At 37.2% G+C, this 18,136-nt stretch overlaps 1 protein-coding gene across 1 annotated transcript; it reads right to left on the bottom strand.

Moving 5' to 3' along the window:
• Positions 1–3,370: 3,370 nt before the first annotated feature.
• aifm1 (apoptosis inducing factor mitochondria associated 1) lies at positions 3,371–17,861 on the bottom strand. Its single transcript, XM_087807874.1, has 20 exons — positions 17,629–17,861; positions 16,333–16,463; positions 15,950–16,046; positions 15,657–15,752; positions 15,067–15,102; positions 14,943–14,984; positions 14,550–14,591; positions 12,480–12,592; positions 12,274–12,404; positions 12,110–12,200; positions 10,829–10,913; positions 10,685–10,761; positions 10,471–10,579; positions 10,295–10,402; positions 8,790–8,878; positions 8,568–8,708; positions 8,301–8,443; positions 5,527–5,651; positions 5,269–5,459; positions 3,371–3,664 (listed from the first exon to the last, which is right to left on the bottom strand). Exons 1-20 carry the CDS (start codon positions 17,714–17,716, stop codon positions 3,593–3,595), a joined length of 2,007 nt encoding a protein of 668 aa, XP_087664000.1. The 5' UTR covers positions 17,717–17,861; the 3' UTR covers positions 3,371–3,592.
• Between the last annotated feature and the right edge of the window lie 275 nt (positions 17,862–18,136).

Below are 18,136 nucleotides of genomic sequence, written 5' to 3'. Positions count from 1 at the left end.
TTTATTTTTTAATTTGTTTAGTTTCAAATCATTTAAAAAAGTGTTAACAAAGATAACTTTAAAACAACATAATAACAACTAATAATTATTTGGTTCTTGTCTTAAATGTCAGCTTTCACAATTTAGTCACCTTTTAATAGATGTATAAGATTTTTATTGAGTTATATTTCAATTAGCATAACATTATGATATTATTTTTTATGTATTTTTTAGTTTTTTCCTCCAATTTTTGTTATTATTGATTCTTGTAGATTTAAAGTAATAACCAATGTTAGAACGTTTTTATGTTTAACATATTTATTTTTAAGGTCAAATATAAATTTCAAGAGAGAATTAAAAAAAAAAGAATAAAGATTAAAATAACAGATTTAAATAAATAAGTAATAGAAAAAAAAATCTACTTCTTTAGGACGTGAAGATCAATTTAAAAAAAATGTATGTGTAAAAGATTTCTTAACAATATTTATCTTTTTTCTCCATATTTCTAAAATTATTCATTGAGTTTTGAGCAGTGATGACACAACTTTTACTCGTCCAGACACTTTTTATAGTTTCAACGATGATAAAAGTGAAAGCCGACCCAAACACAAATGTGATGTGGAACAACAGTGAAGTGCAGTTACATCTTTCTGACACTGAGAGGAGCCAAAAACATTTTTTTTAAATTTTACATACTTATCCTTTAATAACTGTATATACTGTTTGCTGTTTTATTTCTGTCACATGGGTTGGTCAAATAAATGTATTAAGGCTTTTAGGATAACAACTACACTATAGAGAAATAGCTCAGATGTTCCCCTGCCAGAGTGGTTTGATCTATTCTCCATTTAACGTGTCATTGCTGAGTGACTGGCCTCTCGTATGGACTCGCGGTTATCGTACAAGAATTCCTACTCAAGCCCTCACGTTGTGTCAGAGTGACATGAGCCGCCCACAGGAGGAAACCCTCTTTAGCCGCATGTATCCTTCATCTAAATCAATGTCAACCGCTGTCAGCTGCACTATAAATTCATATTCTTGTTTATTTTAAGTGAAATAAATTCTAAATAACTTGTGGTTTGTGGGTTTTTTTTCATTTACTATATTGTCATGATTTCGCAAGCAATAATGACTAAGAAATGACAAAATCGTATATTAAGGATTATTAAGTGAGAGAATATTTTTTTTTAGAGCTTTAAAACTAAAGATGAAAGTGTTGTTTTAAACTGTTTTATGTGTATAAAGGTGATTTATCAAAACAGAAAATGGCAAAGTGATGACCAGGTGCCACATCCTACCATTTGACTCTATTTATGCAGCCCTCGTGAGAACATAAAGAATTATTTTTTCAACTGCCAAAAATTTAATTTTATATTTATTATTGTATTAACTATAAATATAACTTTCTTTAGTTCTTTCGAAATCTCCTTTTCTTTGTTCTTTTTGTGAAATCATTTTAATTTAATTTCTGTCAATCTCTATCACAAGGTCAGGGGGGTGGGGTTAGTTCTGGGCATTTTTCTGCCTCAAACAATCCCCAGTTGAATTTATTTATTTCAATTTAGTTAAAAGATGGATAATGAAGAAGAGGGTCCCTGGGACAGAGCCCTGGTGCACACCTTAAATAACTACGAAGGGGCCATTAGGATTAATCGTTGAGTATTTGTGAGTAATAATGTACATAAATTCCCAGAGAAAGAGTAGCGGCTGGAGACGCCAATTCGAGGAAACTAGAGGGCTAACAAAAATGTATCACTGTTGAACCAAAAACATTTATTTAATTTGTATTTAAGTGACAAATGTTACAAAGTATTTTGACTCACATTTCAAGTAGAAGTACATACAATTTTGACATTATTTATTTTGTTTTTCCACATTTCTGTTATTATATATTTTGTTTAAGTTTCAAGGAAAATGAAAGGATAAACCGACCAGAATACACATGCGTTGTGTGATAGTGGAAAAGTGTAGTTAAATCTTTCGAACACTGAGGGGAGCCTGATGCAATCTTTGAAATAGTGCAGACTAGTGCTTTAATTTGTGTTTATTCAGTAAATTCAGTCAATATCAGTAAATTTGTTTTGTAATTTATCTTGAGTATATTTAAAATAAAATATTTCAGCTTGGTTTTATCCCCTTTAAAACTTTATATTAAGCTCTTAAGAGCCCTTAAGAGATTTAGTTCCCCACCCATGATCAAGAGCAACCCCGGGCCACATAAAATGACTTGTCGGGTCAGATTTAAATTCAACACAAGTGAATTATACACTCAGATTATACTTTTATTTTATTGTTTAAAGGGTTTCAGAATTAAAATGTGCCTTAATAGAAATTAATACAAATAAAGTAAATGTATGTCAATTAAAATACAATTTTGTTTGTTTATAAGTAATGCAACATGAAATCGAATAATGTGATATTATTCTTTAGTTCTAATCCTGAACGTCCGTTTATCCAAGTCACATTTTTGAATGTCACATTTCAAGTCGCACGGCAAAACGTTTTGATATTTTTAACAATGTTTCTTTTTCTCTCATTTTTTTATTTTTATTTAAATAAAATTGAATCACATTTATTCCTTTGTTTTTCCATTTCTAATCAACTCATTTTCTTAGAAAGAGTAATAAATGAAAAAAAAAATCACATGTGTTATTGATAAATAAAGAATAAATAAACTTATTTTGGACTTTACCTGTCGTTTAAGACAAATTTTAACCAATACAAGATGTCTATCAAGACATTATTTATCCTTTTCCCCCCATATTTCTGTAATTGCTCATTTAGTTTAACACATTTGAAGATGTCGAGGTACCATCTGTGACAGAGTGAACCTCTGCTGGATCTATAGACGTGCACAGCGAAGCCAGTCGAGCCATTTGCTCATGTAAGATTAACAGCAGCGAGAAGGACCGCTGTGGCTGCACATGTTTGCTTCACTTGAAAGGCCATTCTTCCCTCCGCTTGGGAGCCTCGACGTCAAATAGGATAAGAAATGTGTGAGATGAATGCATTACTAATAACAAGAAGCCCATAGCAGGAAAGGGAAAAAAAAAAAAACAAGGCTTCTGCATGTGTGAGCATTTTCACCTCCAGACAGGATAAGTAGGGCATCAGTGTAAAGCAGATCCTGATGCTGCAGAGGATCAAAGTACTAATTGTACTTGTCAGGTGCTTTTAATATACAAGGCCGTCCTCCATCTAGACGCCGGGTTTGGCCGAGTAACATCCTTTCAATTTGACGCCTGGCTGCCTCTGTATGTTGGGCCAGTGTGAACGTTCCATTGATAAAGATGTTTGAGGACAGATGAACTCGCTCCTTCGGAGTCTCGCGACCATTAAATGATCACAGCTCAACACGTTCGGAAAATAACGGCGTTGACCCTCTTTTAAAAATAGCTTTTTTTATTGCATCTCTGGCGTCAAGCTGCTCCGATCACACACACAAGAACACACACCATTGATCTCAACACGTGGATGGAAGGAGGAGGAGGAGGAAAAGGAGGGAATAGAAATTTTTGCAGGTATGAAAATAATTCAGCAACATAAATTACAAGCTCCCATTCATGATTCATTGGCGCGAGTGGACGACGGTTGTCAGAGTTCGTGATGCGTCTCAGTCCTCGTGGATGTTGAACAACTTGGCCACTTCGTTCAGATCGGCGTGTTCCTCGCCGTCCTTGATGATCTGAATATTGCAAACGAGACGAGAGTTAGAACGTTTGCCCGGGAGACTCTCGAACGGAGACTCTGTCATCTTTGTGCGGCACGAGATGGTTGAGGTTTTATTATCATCACGTCAAATGGTTTCATTGAAAGGGCTTGAATTCTGATGGAAAAAAACTAATTCAACCAGAGAAAAATACTCTCTAGAAATCCACTGAACATTGAAGGACGGAAAAAAATGGTTTGATCAAAGACAAGAAAAAATAAACAACTCAAGAATGAATTGCTCTTGATTTTTATCTCTTTGTTTTGTCAATAAAAGTTATGTTCAACAAATGTTGACTCGCTGAGTAACACTACAGAGACTCGCTGAGTAATACTACAGAGACTCGGTGAGTAATACTACAGAGACTCGTGGAGTAATACTACAGATACTTGTGGAGTAATACTACAGAGCCTTGCAGAGTAATACTATGGAGAATCAGTGTAATACTACAGAGCCTTGAAGAGTAATACTATGGAGAATCAGTGTAATACTACAGAGCCTTACAGAGTAATACTTTAGAGAATCAGTGTAATACTACAGAGTAATACTATAGAAAATCAGGGTAATACTACAGAGCCTTGCGCAGTAATAATATGGAGACTCAAGAGTAATAGTCAGAGCCTTGCACAGTAATACTATGGAGACTTGTAGGGTAATACTACAGAGCCTTGCAAATAATAGTATGGAGACTAGTGAAGTAATACTACGTAGACTAAGAGTAATACTACAGAGCCTTGAGGAGTAATAATAAGGAGACAGAGTTATAGTACAGAGCCTTGCAAAATAATATTACAGGGACACCTGCAGTAACACTCCGTAGACCTGTAGAGTAATACTACGGCGGCTCATGGAGTAATACTTCGACGGCTCGTGGAGTAATATTACGGCGGGTTATGTACAACATTAAATTGGTTGTGATCAGTAAGTAAAACCAGAATTAATACATAAGGTCCACTGTTGATTTTTGAGAACATGATATTCTAAGTTTACTTTATAGTGATAATACTGTCCAAAGTAAACAAATTAACAACAACAACTAAAACAAACAAACCAAAAAAAATGTAATTCTTCTACTTCAGTAGAAAATTGTGTCAACAAACGTCACAAGATGAAATTAAAACAAACAAACCAGCTGTAAGTTCTCTCTTAATTCACCACCTTCAGTTCAAAAGCACTTCTTAAGGTTCCACTCTAAAAAAAAAAAAGTCTACTTAACCCCTAAATTTTTATGCATCATGAGCAGCGTGATTCCAGCGTCAGGTTCAACAAAGGTCTGCGCAGCAACACACCGATCTTGACAAGTCGCTAAATAATGAAAACGGCACCTGGTCCTCAACAAAAAGAAAGTTGTGATATATATTTATATTTCATTTTACTAGATCTCTTGGGTCGAAAGAAAGTAAGGATGGTAAAATAGAGATTCGTTTTTTTGAAATTAACGATGTAAATGTACATTAAAAAAATGTATACAATACTGAATAAAGGTTTTGTGATACACGATAAGCAACAATTATATATATCATTGCATTTTTTTGTCTTCATTTTCGATCAGTTTTAATCGTGGAGGAAACTTTTCTTACTTTTCGAGCCACAGGCATTCTGTTGAAGACGTTCCACAGGATGATGCCGACCACCACCTTGTCTCTCAGGTAGAAGATGACTCCTTTGCCGTACTCCTCTTTGGTCTGCACCGCCGACGGGGCGGGAGTCGAGGAGGCCTCGGCGCTCGCCGCCACGTCCTCCGTTTCACTCTCGGAGCGGATTCCAGTCCCTGCGGTTTTTGTGAAAAAAAAAACGATTCGAGCTCTAGTTCATCGTCAGTCACCGTCCGTCCCTACCGGACTCCTCGGTCGCGGCTCTCGGCGTGTCCTTGGCCGTGGCTTTGGCGAAGACGCCCACCGTCGGCAAGCTGCTGTCCACGATCCCGATGGCTTCGTAGCCCACGTCTGGTCCCAGGTCACTCCTGCGTGAGATTTAAAGCAAACACAATGAAGGCGCTACAGGACACATCCGGTTGGCAGAGCTGAGAGTGTTGCATTATTGATGTTGTTTACCAGAAACAAACTCGAGTGTGCGTCCAAACCTTCAAGCCGTGTCACGCGGCACGACATCGTCTCCACGTTTGACTGAACATGGCTGCAACAATTAACTTGTTTACTGGTGAACGGGCAATAATAAATCCTCCTACAAGTTTGAGTCTGTTATGTGGACCATTGGCGGCCCTTCAAAAAAGTTCATTTGAACTCTACCATTTTTCTTTGTTAAAGGGTCTAAACATAGTTTTAAAACGGTGTTTCTGGCACCACCTAGTGTCGAAAGAGCGTAATATCTTAAAAGTTTTGTTTCACTGTAATTTACTATGCGTGTCCAAAGTCTGGACTGCGGAACATTTGTGGACCTTCACAAAAGTAAAACAATCAATCTTAACTCTTTTTACTTTGTTGAAGTGCCTAAATGTAATTTTATTTTTTAAATCGGCGCTTCTGATCCCGGCTAGTGTCGGTTAAGAGTACTATCGACGTTGTAAAATATTAGTCGTTCCATTTCCATTTAGTGTGCGTGTTTACAAAACAAGAGAAGGGCTAGAGTGTAAAATAGGTTTTCCATAAAATCTTCTGATAACTTCAAAAATTAGCCCTCAATAATTTAGACACCGTCGTTTACGATCACAGCAAGAGAAGGCCTACTAGGTTGTTCAAGACTGTAACCAAACACTACAGAAAAAATAAGAGAAAATGAAAGAAAAAAAAACATTTTGAAAATGTTACGTATTGTTGCTTTAATGACTTTAATTCCTCATTAATTGCCCTTTTTCATGAAATTAGCTTGTTTTTTAGTTAATGTAAAAGTAACAGGTTGGTCATAATAATAATAATAATAATAATAATAATAATAGTCATTGGAATACTACTTTAAGAAACATCTTAAGACGTTTTTATTTGTTCAGGCTTTTCCTTGATTTTCTGGAACTCCTGTTGTGTTATCAGTTTTATCTTGATCTTTAAAGTATATACTTTATTGAATATTGTTTTGATTGTTTAAGCGCTTTGTGACCCTGGTCTGGAAAAGCGCTATACAAATAAAAAATGACTTACTTATTACATGATCATTCTCCAGCACTAAAAAAAGGAATAATTCAGTCGAGATAATTATAATAATATTGGTTGAAACATTCAGGGAGTTTAACGAGTCAATAATATGACAGGAAAGTTTTTTGTTTTTTTTTAGCCTGTATTTTGATTAGCAGACTGTGAAGAAAAATCTTGCTGCCTCCATCTATCAAAAGCTACACTCTAAAATGAAGCCGCCTAAAGTGCAGGTCTGAAGGGAACTCCTGGAAGGTTTTGAAGAGCTGTGGTAAATGTGTAATGAGTTTGGGGGAAGAAAAAAGTGTCCGACTCAGAGTCCCAGATCTAATATGTCAGGTCTAAATAATATCAGATACTTCAGAGCAGTCGAGCATGCTAGCCCCACTTCCAAAAGGATTTAACGCCACAGTTGTGCGCCGGCGATCACAGTGCATCCGAGTGGAGATGTTTCTTGAGTCTGAAGTAAAAACTGGATCAGGGAGTATTGTTTGAGGTGCGAGGAAGCATCGGTACACCGATTTATTGCGATGTAATCGCACTGTATCAATCTTTGATTTCAAATCATATTTTAATTTCGTCATAGTTATTTTATGGCTTATAAAATAAAAAAAGTATTCGCTTTTTTTATTTACAATTAACATGCAAATATTAACATTACTTTAAACTTATATTAGTTCCGCCAAAGCTAAAGAAACAATATCCCGCAAGACCCTGACGATGACTGAGGACGAGAGGATACAGTCGACTCCAGCAGCTTTTTAAGCTGATTTTTTGGACATATTTTGATTTCAAAACAAATGAAAGTAGTTACGAATTTCTACAACACCAAATTCTACAACACCAGAGTCAAGTACTCTGACAATACTACAAATATATTTTGTTGCTACAGTATCACAATATATCAAATCGTTTCACACGTGTTACGGTGTAGGTACAATTTCTGTCCCCCCCACTTCCGTCGTATTTAAATATTTTTTATGAGTTAAAGAGACGTCAACAGAACGTTTAGATGATACTTTTTACCACATTTATATTGACAAGAAGACGATCTTCGTCAACATAATCACTTTTTTGTTCTTTCATTTCCTGGTCTGACGATACAAGTGTCCGCGCTACATGTGACGAAGCCGCTGATTGACTGAAGCCGTTTTACTAATAATAACGCACAACTGTACAATGCAATACAAACATTCGAGTTCCGAAATAATTCGCTTATATACATTTAACAATTTATTTAAATTGCGAAAAAAAATCAAAATGAAACCAAAATATATACTGAGGTGTTTATGATCCGAACTAAAGACTAGAATGAGTATAGAAAGAGGAATATTCTAACATTTTAGTCATTTGAAAAAAGAAATTATTTAGTTTCTTTAACTCATAAAAAATATTTTGAAGAGACGTTCGCATATGCAGCATGTGACGTCATCACGTAGGAAGTGGGGGGGCCGATATTGTAGGGGGGACCGAAATTGTACCTACACCGGCAGATTCTTGCCCATACACGCTATAGTTCTACCCACCAGAACATGGACTGATGCCAGTAGGGTTTGTTCGCTCCGGTCATGTTTTCTCCTGCGAGGCGTCCGCTGACGACGGCGTGATCGTGGTGCTCGACCCGCCTGCGACCCAGTCGGATGTCGTAGAAACAAGCAGCATCTCCAGCCTGTGGAGGAGATAAGGAGGAAAAAAAAGGAGGTTTAAGACAGTTTAAAGCTAAAATCCTGATGTTCATTTAGTGTTAAAACTGGGAGTTGATTGAGTATCAAGTTTACACAATTATAACTTACCACCCAGATGTTGGACCTGGCCTGCAGCTCCGCATTGACCCGAAAGCCTCCAAAGTCAGAGTCCACCTCCAGACCGGCCGACTTGGCGAGGTCCACGTTGGGCTCCAGACCGACAGCTGCGATGATGTGATCCGTTCTCACCTGAAAAATGAACAGCACCAGAGGGGGGGGGGGGGTATGAGTGACCGACGTGGACTTCTGTGACGCCAACTGTGTTTGTACCGTTCGACCGTCTTTTAGATGGATCTCCAGCTTATCCTCGTTGTAGGAGACAGATTTCACCAAAGCCTCGGCCAGAACTTTGACACCCTCTGGAAAGTACAAGAAGAATCATATAGCAACGTAAACTAACTTATTTTAAACATGGCTTGGGAAAGCATCCTTTATATACAGTTTGAGTAAATAAGATAAATGAGGGATTCTACAGAAAACCTTTTTTTTTTACGGCATCCCTTAATGTCTTACTTTGCAGTCATTACCTGAGTGAATGACAGTAAAAAAAAACAAAAAAAAACATGCATCATATTGTATGAATGCATTACTGTTTTTATTTAATGTCTTGACTCTGTGGTTTACTTGTCGTTTTTTTTTTGCTGCTTTAAATTATTCTTTTTTTCACCCATCATTGTCATTTCCTTTAACACTTGTTTTATCTATTCTTCCATAACCTTTATAGTATTTAATTTGAGAAGAATACTACTAGTACAGATTGGAATCCTGCTACTGAATTGGGATCTTAATATTGATATGTAAATCAGAGAAAAAAACGTAAGTTAGTGAATCGGTATAAAAGAGCTAATTAACCCCTCCCAAGCCAGTTCCAAAGTTAATGTCAAAGTGACAGCACAAAGTAGCTTGATCAAGTGATGGCGGCAGATGAGCAGCAGCAGAAAGCAGATTCCTACAGAAGAGAAGTTTCCCAGCCTTGGGCAGAGAAAGAAGGAAAGCTACTGCAAACCTTGATTCCAATCCATCATGGGACAATCCTCAATGGTCCAAATGAATAAGGTCTATGACCTGGACTAGACGGCCGTCCTCATGGTGTATTGACAGAAGGGTTATCAGATATCTAAAATATGAAGTAATTCACCTAGAATAGTAACGGTGAATGTAGGTTTACCTATGCTGAAATTTTAGGGGTGAAACTATTCAGTCTATTTTCCAAAACATTGATCCAAATTAGAATTGGAGACTGTCCTGGTAGAATTCCCATTTGTCCTAGGACAGATTTGGAATTCAAAGACTCAGATCCCAATACAGTAGTAGGATTGGACTTCCAACGTGTACTGACAGAATCTAGAATCCTACTAGTACAGATTGGAATTCCAGAATCTACTGGGTTCCAATCTGTTCTGTTACATATGTCTTAATGATTAAAGTCTTTTGTCTTGCTTGCAATTGCATCAGATGTGCCGCAGAGGGAGGTGTTGGCAAGGAGGGAAACGTTCTAGAAAAGCGTGAAAAAGTCAAGTCTCGACATCCCTTTTCAAACCTAATCTATATCTTGAATTAAATGCTTTCAATAATGAGTATTTACCTTAAAAATAACAGTAAGTTGCACAATCTATGTCCTCAATATATTCAACTTAAAGCCTAGACCTATTTCGGAAGTTTTTTAGACGTCTAAGCCCAGAAGTCTTAGAGAAGTTATTTAGACAATAAGTCTTTTGCTACAAATATCATAATGCAATGTGATAATGGAAACTGTAAAAAAAAAGGTTCCAAACCCGTCTTGACTTTCTCTGTGGTCCAGTTGCTCAGATACTCCGGGAGCACTTTCCCCATGTTCCCCTTCTCGGGGTATATCTGCACCACCTCCAGTCCCGTCTCAGCAGCTGCCAAGAGACAACAAAAGATAAGATAATCACGACCACGTGCCGTTATTAAACTTGGTTTTCCTTACATCTCCTTCCAAGGGCACAAGCCAGCTCGCTGCCGAGGAAGCCTCCTCCGATGATGGTGATGGACTCAACGTTTCTAGAGACCTTATCCAACAATTTGAAATCTTCAATCTGTGGAGAAAAAAAACACATGCATCACTCAAGATGAGGTCAAATAGTTAAAGAATTAAAGATTTTTAACTACCACATTTCTCATTGTTGCTTTTGCTCACTGACCTTACGGAACAGGGTCGTCCTCTTCATCACTTCTTCTCCAGCTCTCTCGATGACCTGCAGGTTTCTGGGTATCCCCCCTGAAATTAGGGTTTTCATCAGCGTCCAATCATCAGGCTCTAAATCCACACACACGAACGGACTCACCTGTCGCGATCAAACACTTGTCGTACGAGATCTCAGTCTCGTCGTCCAGTCTCACTTTGTTTCCTCTCACGTCCATGTGCACCACCTGGACAACCAATCAGATCCATGAAAATGAATAACAACAATTCGTGAGGCAGCAGAAAAACCACACCAGCTCACTGACGGCCTTGGACGTCTCCTTCCTTACTCTGTAATGTAACCTTCATTTATCATTTCCGAGTCTTCATTTCACCTTCAGATGTCTATTTTCTTCTCTACCTCTGTCTCCTGCTACTCTTCCTCTTCACCTCATCTCTCTATACCTTCCTCCTCCAAGGAACTTTCCTCTTCTTGACTTCTAGCCTCTTTTCTCAGCTGTAAAAATAGGACCACGGTTCCTCTCACGTTAACTTTGAGCAGGACAAAGAGTTCCAGTAAAAAGCAACAACCTCACACTGAATCCCAGAACCACCTTAAAAAATGTTTGTCAGTTATTTTCTGTGTTGCCTTTGACCTACTTAAACATTTATATTCCGACCATACTGTCTCAATATTTAACAGATCTGTATTGTTGTTTTTTTTGGCTTTCAAATCTTTGTTTCAATCATAGTTATTTTATAGTTATTATTTCAATACATTGAGTAAAAAAATATTTTATACATCTTTCATTTTATTCTAAATTAAAAGGCAAGTAATCACAACGTTCGTTCATTTGTGTTACAAATAAAATTATGGCCACTAGATGGCAGCAGTCATTACATCCTCAGGAACTTTTAAATCACGCGAGATCCCAGAGATGACGAGAGGATACAGTCAATTGCAACAGCTTTTATAGCTGATTTTTGGATATATTTACAAATATATATACAAATAAAAGCAGTTACGACGTCGTCAAGAGTCACCAGAGTCAAGTTCTCGACAATACTACAACTGTATCCTCGTTACTACAGTATCACACTGTATCATTGCCCCTGTGATATGCATCATATCTCAAAATTCTTGACAACACACACAATGAACCAGGACTGCATTTCTGGTACTTGGTCAGTGGTTTAACTGTAGATATTAATAATAGCGTTTATAATGTTGTCTAAGTTTTAAAAAAGTCGCTCCTATACATGCAAATACTTCAGAACAGACAGCCTAACAGCTCAAGAAGATGTCAACAAATCAGAGTCAAAAGAAAAAAAAAAAGGCCTTTGTTTATGTTGTGAGGTGAGATGTTTTCATCCTTGTTTATATCTGTGATTCAGAAAAGACTGGATAGAAACAATAAAAGAAATTCATTTTGAATAAAATAACCTTTTTGCCAGTGAGGACAGCCACTCCGCCGTTTTCTGAACCTGCCAGTTCCTCTGGGTTTAAGTAGAATGATGGAGGCTGGAAGTAGATGCTGCAGGAGAAGATTCAGTGAACATTCAATCTCTTTAAAGCTTGATTTACAAATAGAATATGTATAAACACACCTTCTTTCTTTGCCGTTCCACTGTTTGAAGCTGAGTGTGTCAGTCACAGTGGGGTCTTTTGAGAACCACAGCTCTTTGGAGAGAGGTGGTCTCATGTAGGGAAGATCTGGCTCATCGGTCACAATCAGAACCTGTGGAGAAGAACTTTAGACATTCATCTTTGATCGTGTGAGAAAGAGAATGTAAAAAGGAAAAGTTTTGCTGACTTTGGCTCCAGGGTCTCTCGCTCGGATGGACCGTGCGGCTGCAAATGATGCCGTCCCGCCGCCGATGAGAAGGTAGGTGGCGTGTGAGGGAAGCTTGGGTGTGGTGTCCACTTCTGAAGGGATGGAAAAAGAGTTTATTGCAACAGTTTGTTTTCATGTCTAAACAAGAAGGATCTGTCTCGCCAGCAGTTAATACAAAACTCTGCAGCGAGAATTCTGACCCGCTCAAGTAGAAGAACTCACATTTCTCCGATCCTTTAAACTCTTCACTGGCTGCCAATTTCTTTCAGGATCAACTTTAAAAATTCTGGTTCTTACTTTCAGATCTATTCATGGTCAGGCTCCTCCTTACATCAGTGATCTGATCCAGCCTTACACCCCAGCTCGGGCTCTGAGGTCTGTGGATCAGTATGCTGATGGTTCCACGCACACCGTTCAGGACCAGAGGAGAGAAATCTTTTCAGACTGTTGCTCCTAAGCTTTGGAACGATCTACCTCCCTCTTAGCACTTGATGGATCTACTGACTCCTTCAAGAAACAATGTGCTAGCACACTGCACCTAGCACCATTAGCAGACTGCACCTTAGCTGACGACGCATAGCGACATTAGCTTATGTCATCTAGCGATGTTAGCATACATCCCTAGCCACGTTAGCATACAGAAACTAGTAACGTTAGCTGACGTCACCTATAGACGTTAGCCGACGGCACCTAGAAAAGTTAGCTTATACCCCCTTGTGAGTTTTCCAGATTCCACAGCAACATAGGTAAACTCGTGCTGTGTCTCAAATCGCATACTTGCGTACTCAAAGTTAGTATATTAAGTGCGTAAGAGCATCTCAATTCTTAGGATGTGAAATTGGCGTACTAAAACTGCCCACAAAACTGAGTATGGTTCGATGGACATCTTCCCTAAACGGCCGCCATCTTAGTGACGTTGTAAATGGAAGTTACGTCATATATATATATATATATATATATATATATATATATATATGTGTGTATATACTTACAGGTGCATTTTGAGCCAACAGTAGAAGGATGAGACATTTTCGGTGCTGATACCAGCTTAAATATCTCGTGAATATTTCGATTCTCATATTTTTTCTTTATTTCTTCTTCCAAACTTGCAAAACGTGCTGGCAGCAGGTGGCGATAGTGTTCCTACAACTGGTTGAAACCATTGTTAAATAGTAGTAGAAGAAGAAGCTGTCGAAACATTTCCGGTTAGTGCGTAGAGGCATTTTAGACATACTATCTGTTGAGAATTTGCATACTAGTTAGTATATACACTATCCTGATGCATACTAACTTCTAGTATACTAAGACGTATGCGATTTGAGACACAGCACCGATGTAAGTAAGTAAGTAAGTAATATTTATTTATAAAGCGCTTTTCGAGACCAGGGTGACAAAGCGCTTAAACAATCAAAACAATACTCAAAAAAAGTACATACTTTAAAGATCAAGATAATACTGAGAACAACACAGGAGTTCGAGAAATTCAAGGAAAAGCCTGAACAAATAGAAACGTCTTAAGATGTTTCTTAAAGGAGTCAGTAGATCATCAAACACAGAGGGAGAGGAAGATCGTTCCAAAGCTTAGGAGCAACAGCCTGAAAAGATTTCTCTCCTCTGGTCCTGAGCCGTGTGCGAGGAACCATAAGTAGATTCTGATCCACAGACCTCAGAGCCCGAGCTGGGGTGTAAGGCTGGATCAGATCACTGATGTAAGGAGGAGTCTGACCGTGAATAGATCTGAAAGTAAGAACCAGTATTTTAAAGTTGATCCTGAAAGAAACTGGAAGCCAGTGAAGAGTTTTAAGGATCGGAGAGATGTGAGTTCTTCTACTAGAGCGGGTCAGAATTCTCGCTGCAGAGTTCTGAATCAACTGCAGACGAGACAGATCCTTCTTGTTAAGACAGGAAAAGAAACTGTTACAATAGTCCAGACGAGAAGAAATGCACCTGGCAACGTTAGCAGGCTGCACCTGGTGCTATTTGAGTTGTTTACACAATAAACATGCAACAATCACAGCACCTCTGCGTCTCACAGGTCAGAAGTCTTACCACTTTCCTGAGCTTCTGTTGGACTCTGAGCTGCTGCTGGTTCTGAAAATAAACACAGAATTATCAACCATTTAAAACAAAACCAACGCTTGAGAATTTGGATAGTTTGACGTTAGCTGACGTCACCTAGAGACTGACTGTACCGAGCGATGCTACTAGACTGAACCTTGTAACGTTAGCAGAACGCAACTAGCAACTTTAGCAGATTGCACCTAGCAAAGTTAACCTGCCTGAACGTAGCGACATAAGATGACAACACCTATTGTTGTTAGCTGACAACAACTAGCGACGTTAGCAGATTGCACCTAGCGACGTTAGCAGGTAGCACATAGCACTGTTTTGAGTTGTTTACATAATAAACATGCAACAATAACAGCGTCACTGAAGTCTTACCACTTTCTTGAGCTTCTGTTGGACTCTGAGTTGCTGCTGGTTCTGAGAATAAACACAGAATTATTGACCATTTAAAACAAAACCAACGCTTGAGATTTTTGATAGTTTGCACAGAAGATCTTACCGCCCTCAACCACGAGGTTCGCTTCAGGTTCAGGTTCTGGTAATGAAGCAGAGAGTTTTATTTTAAAAGTTATTTATGTTTCCTTTTTAAAATGAACTTAAAATCAATGTAGATAAATTGCCAAAAAATCTTGTTCCGGAAAATATTATTTTAGTTTATCTTATACATTACATAGGTGTTCTGGGTACAGTTGAATAATGTAATAATAGCATTATTTAAGCATTCATTATTTTAATGTTAAACACCACTTTATTAAGTTTTACAGATTTATTTGTATTTGAAAAGGAACATTTTAGGACATTTAAGACAAATTTAATTAAGAAATTGAGATGTTATACTATTATACTAATTATATTTATTTTTTATTGTGATTGTATTTTAGCAAGGTGCTATTTTTCCTGTGAGTTTTTAATTTTACTTCATCTTTACAAACGTAATAAAATAAAAATATCTGGTCGATATCATAAAAGGACCATTTCTTTTTTGCAAGAAAATGCATTTGTAAATAAACGTATTTTAACAAGAAGTGATAGTAACAAGTTACTTCATAAAAGAGGGCATAAAACTACATGGAAAAAGATTCAAATTACCAGTTGGTGCTTCAGTGGTTTCACTGGGTGGTGCTGTTTCTGCCTCCTTTGGTTCCGTTTGAGGTTCTGCTTCTGGAACTGCCGTCAAGACAGGCTCTGTATACATTGAATACAACGACATAATATAATTAATAACAAATTTTTATTTTGTCAATTATATTCATTTTCCACTTCAATTTGACCTCATATGTCAACATACGGGCCCCTTTAGCGATTAACACCTATATATAAAATCACGCATTTATTGTTGGCCGTGAGCAGGTATTACATAGGTAGTGTAAAGTTTTATTTACCAGGTTCTGCCGGTGTAGCTTTTGGAGAAGATTTTGTTTCTATTTGATCAACCTGTTTTACATGCGTTTGTCTGTTTCCCCAGAATGCTCGAATCGTCTGAGAAGAGAAGGATGTAACAGAAAAAAACAAAACATTAATAGAGAATTCTTGGTCAAGCCTCAATGGAAACCAAGTAAATAAAGAAAATTTAAAGTTGGTTTCAAAAAGAAATTAAGCTACAAGTTCTTATCAAGCAATGGGATGCAGAAAATGTTAAGATAATTTTGAATTGTTTTTTTCTCCCCCATTTGGTAGTCAAGGAAAATTATTAAAATGTATTTAACATGCTTAAATAATCAACATATATCAATAGCTTAAACAACTCTAGACCAAGTCCACTTACAAAATAAGCTCCTCCCACAACGGCAACGCCAGCGAGAACGTAATAGAGACGTCCATCTTCTCCTGAGGGGGCTGGACCGCCGTACGCGTGAGCGACGGGTACGTGTGAAGATGTTTTGCCTCGGTTCAACCCTGGAAACAGTGTTTAGGAATAAGAAAAAAAAACATAATTAAATAGTTTAAAAATGAATTCAATAAAAGCTGTTGACTATTAGAATTGAGAAAACTTGCAGGTTCAGCCGATATTGATATGTAATTAAAAAAAAAGACGTTATGTAGTTTTGTATTGCAATACAAGCCTGTTATACGTGTTGGCTTAGCAGATGGTTCTGTTTTTATATTGCTTATTTTGTTTGTCATGTCATTCTTTTATTCTGTTAAAAAAAAAAAAATCCCATGTTGCGTTTACAACCCTTGCAAAAAAAGTTTCTGATTCCGATATTTATTAATTTTTTTTTTTCCTTAGTATTTTTATACATGATTAAAAAAAGGGCTAAATAAATAAATGGGATTCAGGATTAAGAAAAAACGTTATTGCCAGCAATGTAAACACTGGAATTTGCCATTTAGAATGTGAAAATGAAATAATATGAATGGAATTAAAAGGGAAAAACAAGTAATATAAAATAAGAGCGGTTACGATTAAAAGACATAAATAAATAATATATAATTGATGGAAAAATAAAATACACCACATTTAATTAAACTATATTCATTATTATGAATAAGAGAACATCATTATTATTTGAAAATAACGTCATAATAATTCATATATATATATATATATATATAACGATCAATTTTAATAAATACTTAATATTTAACATCTTTCTTGCATTTATTGATCAATTATAGTGTTATTCATGTGCATTAATTCATATTATATAACTTTAATTCCACCTATTTTGAAGGAATGTGCAAACAATGCTATTTGGAACCATATTAATGTCAAAATACACATTAACTCGTAAAAAAATGAAAGTTACATAAATATTAAAACGTGCAAATTCAAACCAATATGCATGTGTATCAACTATAGATTAAGAACAAAAATGTAGGTCAAGTTCAAACTCAAATCTCCAAATAAAACGTGTATTAACCAGCAAACAAGATAATTGATAATTACTTTATGATTGTTTATTTACCTGAACTAACAATCTCGCCTCATGCCAAAGGTCATGAACTATCTTCATGGACATTTTAAAGGAATTTTTTTTAACACGTTTTGAGTTTGAATAACGGACTTAGTTGTAACAGGTTCTTGACTTAAGTTAGTGTAACTAGTTAGTAACCAGACCTGCTCTCCTCACGTTCTGCCGGCACATTGAAGACGAGGCTCGGGTCAGAGGCGCGAGTCTTCTCAGGACGTTCCTGCATGTCAGCATGATGGCGTGGCTTCGATGGTTGTCGTACGGTTCGACGTGAGGTGTCGCGCACGATGGAAAGTTGCGGTTATTGTTGCGATCCTTGACGGTTCACGCGCTGCAGCAACACGCCAAGGCCAGAGACAGGTCATTCGTTCGGAAGGAAGGGGGGATTGTGGGTAATATCAGAGATCCTTTCCAAGCGAAGAGGCTGCTCTGAGCGTCAACTGCGACGTATTGCGTCACTTGTTTTTATTTATTTAGCGTGGATCTAACGACAATGCGTGTTTGGTGTTTATTAGAGTATATATCCGTGATGTTATCGCAAAAAACTTGTTCGAGTACTACTTTTAAAAAGACGCAGCAATGGAGGTCCCTCTTTATTTTTAACGTATTTGGTGACAGGCGTTTCTTCTTCGTGAGTCTGTCAGTTGGCTAATA

The sequence above is a fragment of the Callionymus lyra genome, chromosome 14 (assembly GCF_982586985.1).
Source record: "Callionymus lyra chromosome 14, fCalLyr1.hap1.1, whole genome shotgun sequence".
NCBI classification, from domain to species: domain Eukaryota; kingdom Metazoa; phylum Chordata; class Actinopteri; order Syngnathiformes; family Callionymidae; genus Callionymus; species Callionymus lyra.
Note: the sequence above shows the minus strand (reverse complement) of the source record. Positions and strands in the feature narration are given on the sequence as shown.

Coding starts and splice junctions, on each gene's coding strand:
- aifm1 (XM_087807874.1), bottom strand. CDS start 17,716: ATGCTGACATGCAGGAACGTCCTGAGAAGACTCGCGCCTCTGACCCGA. Junction 16,047..16,332: donor TTGTGGGAGGAGCTTATTTT/GTAAGTGGACTT, acceptor TTCTCTTCTCAG/ACGATTCGAGCATTCTGGGG. Junction 8,879..10,294: donor CACAGAGAAAGTCAAGACGG/GTTTGGAACCTT, acceptor TGTACTTTCCAG/AGGGTGTCAAAGTTCTGGCC.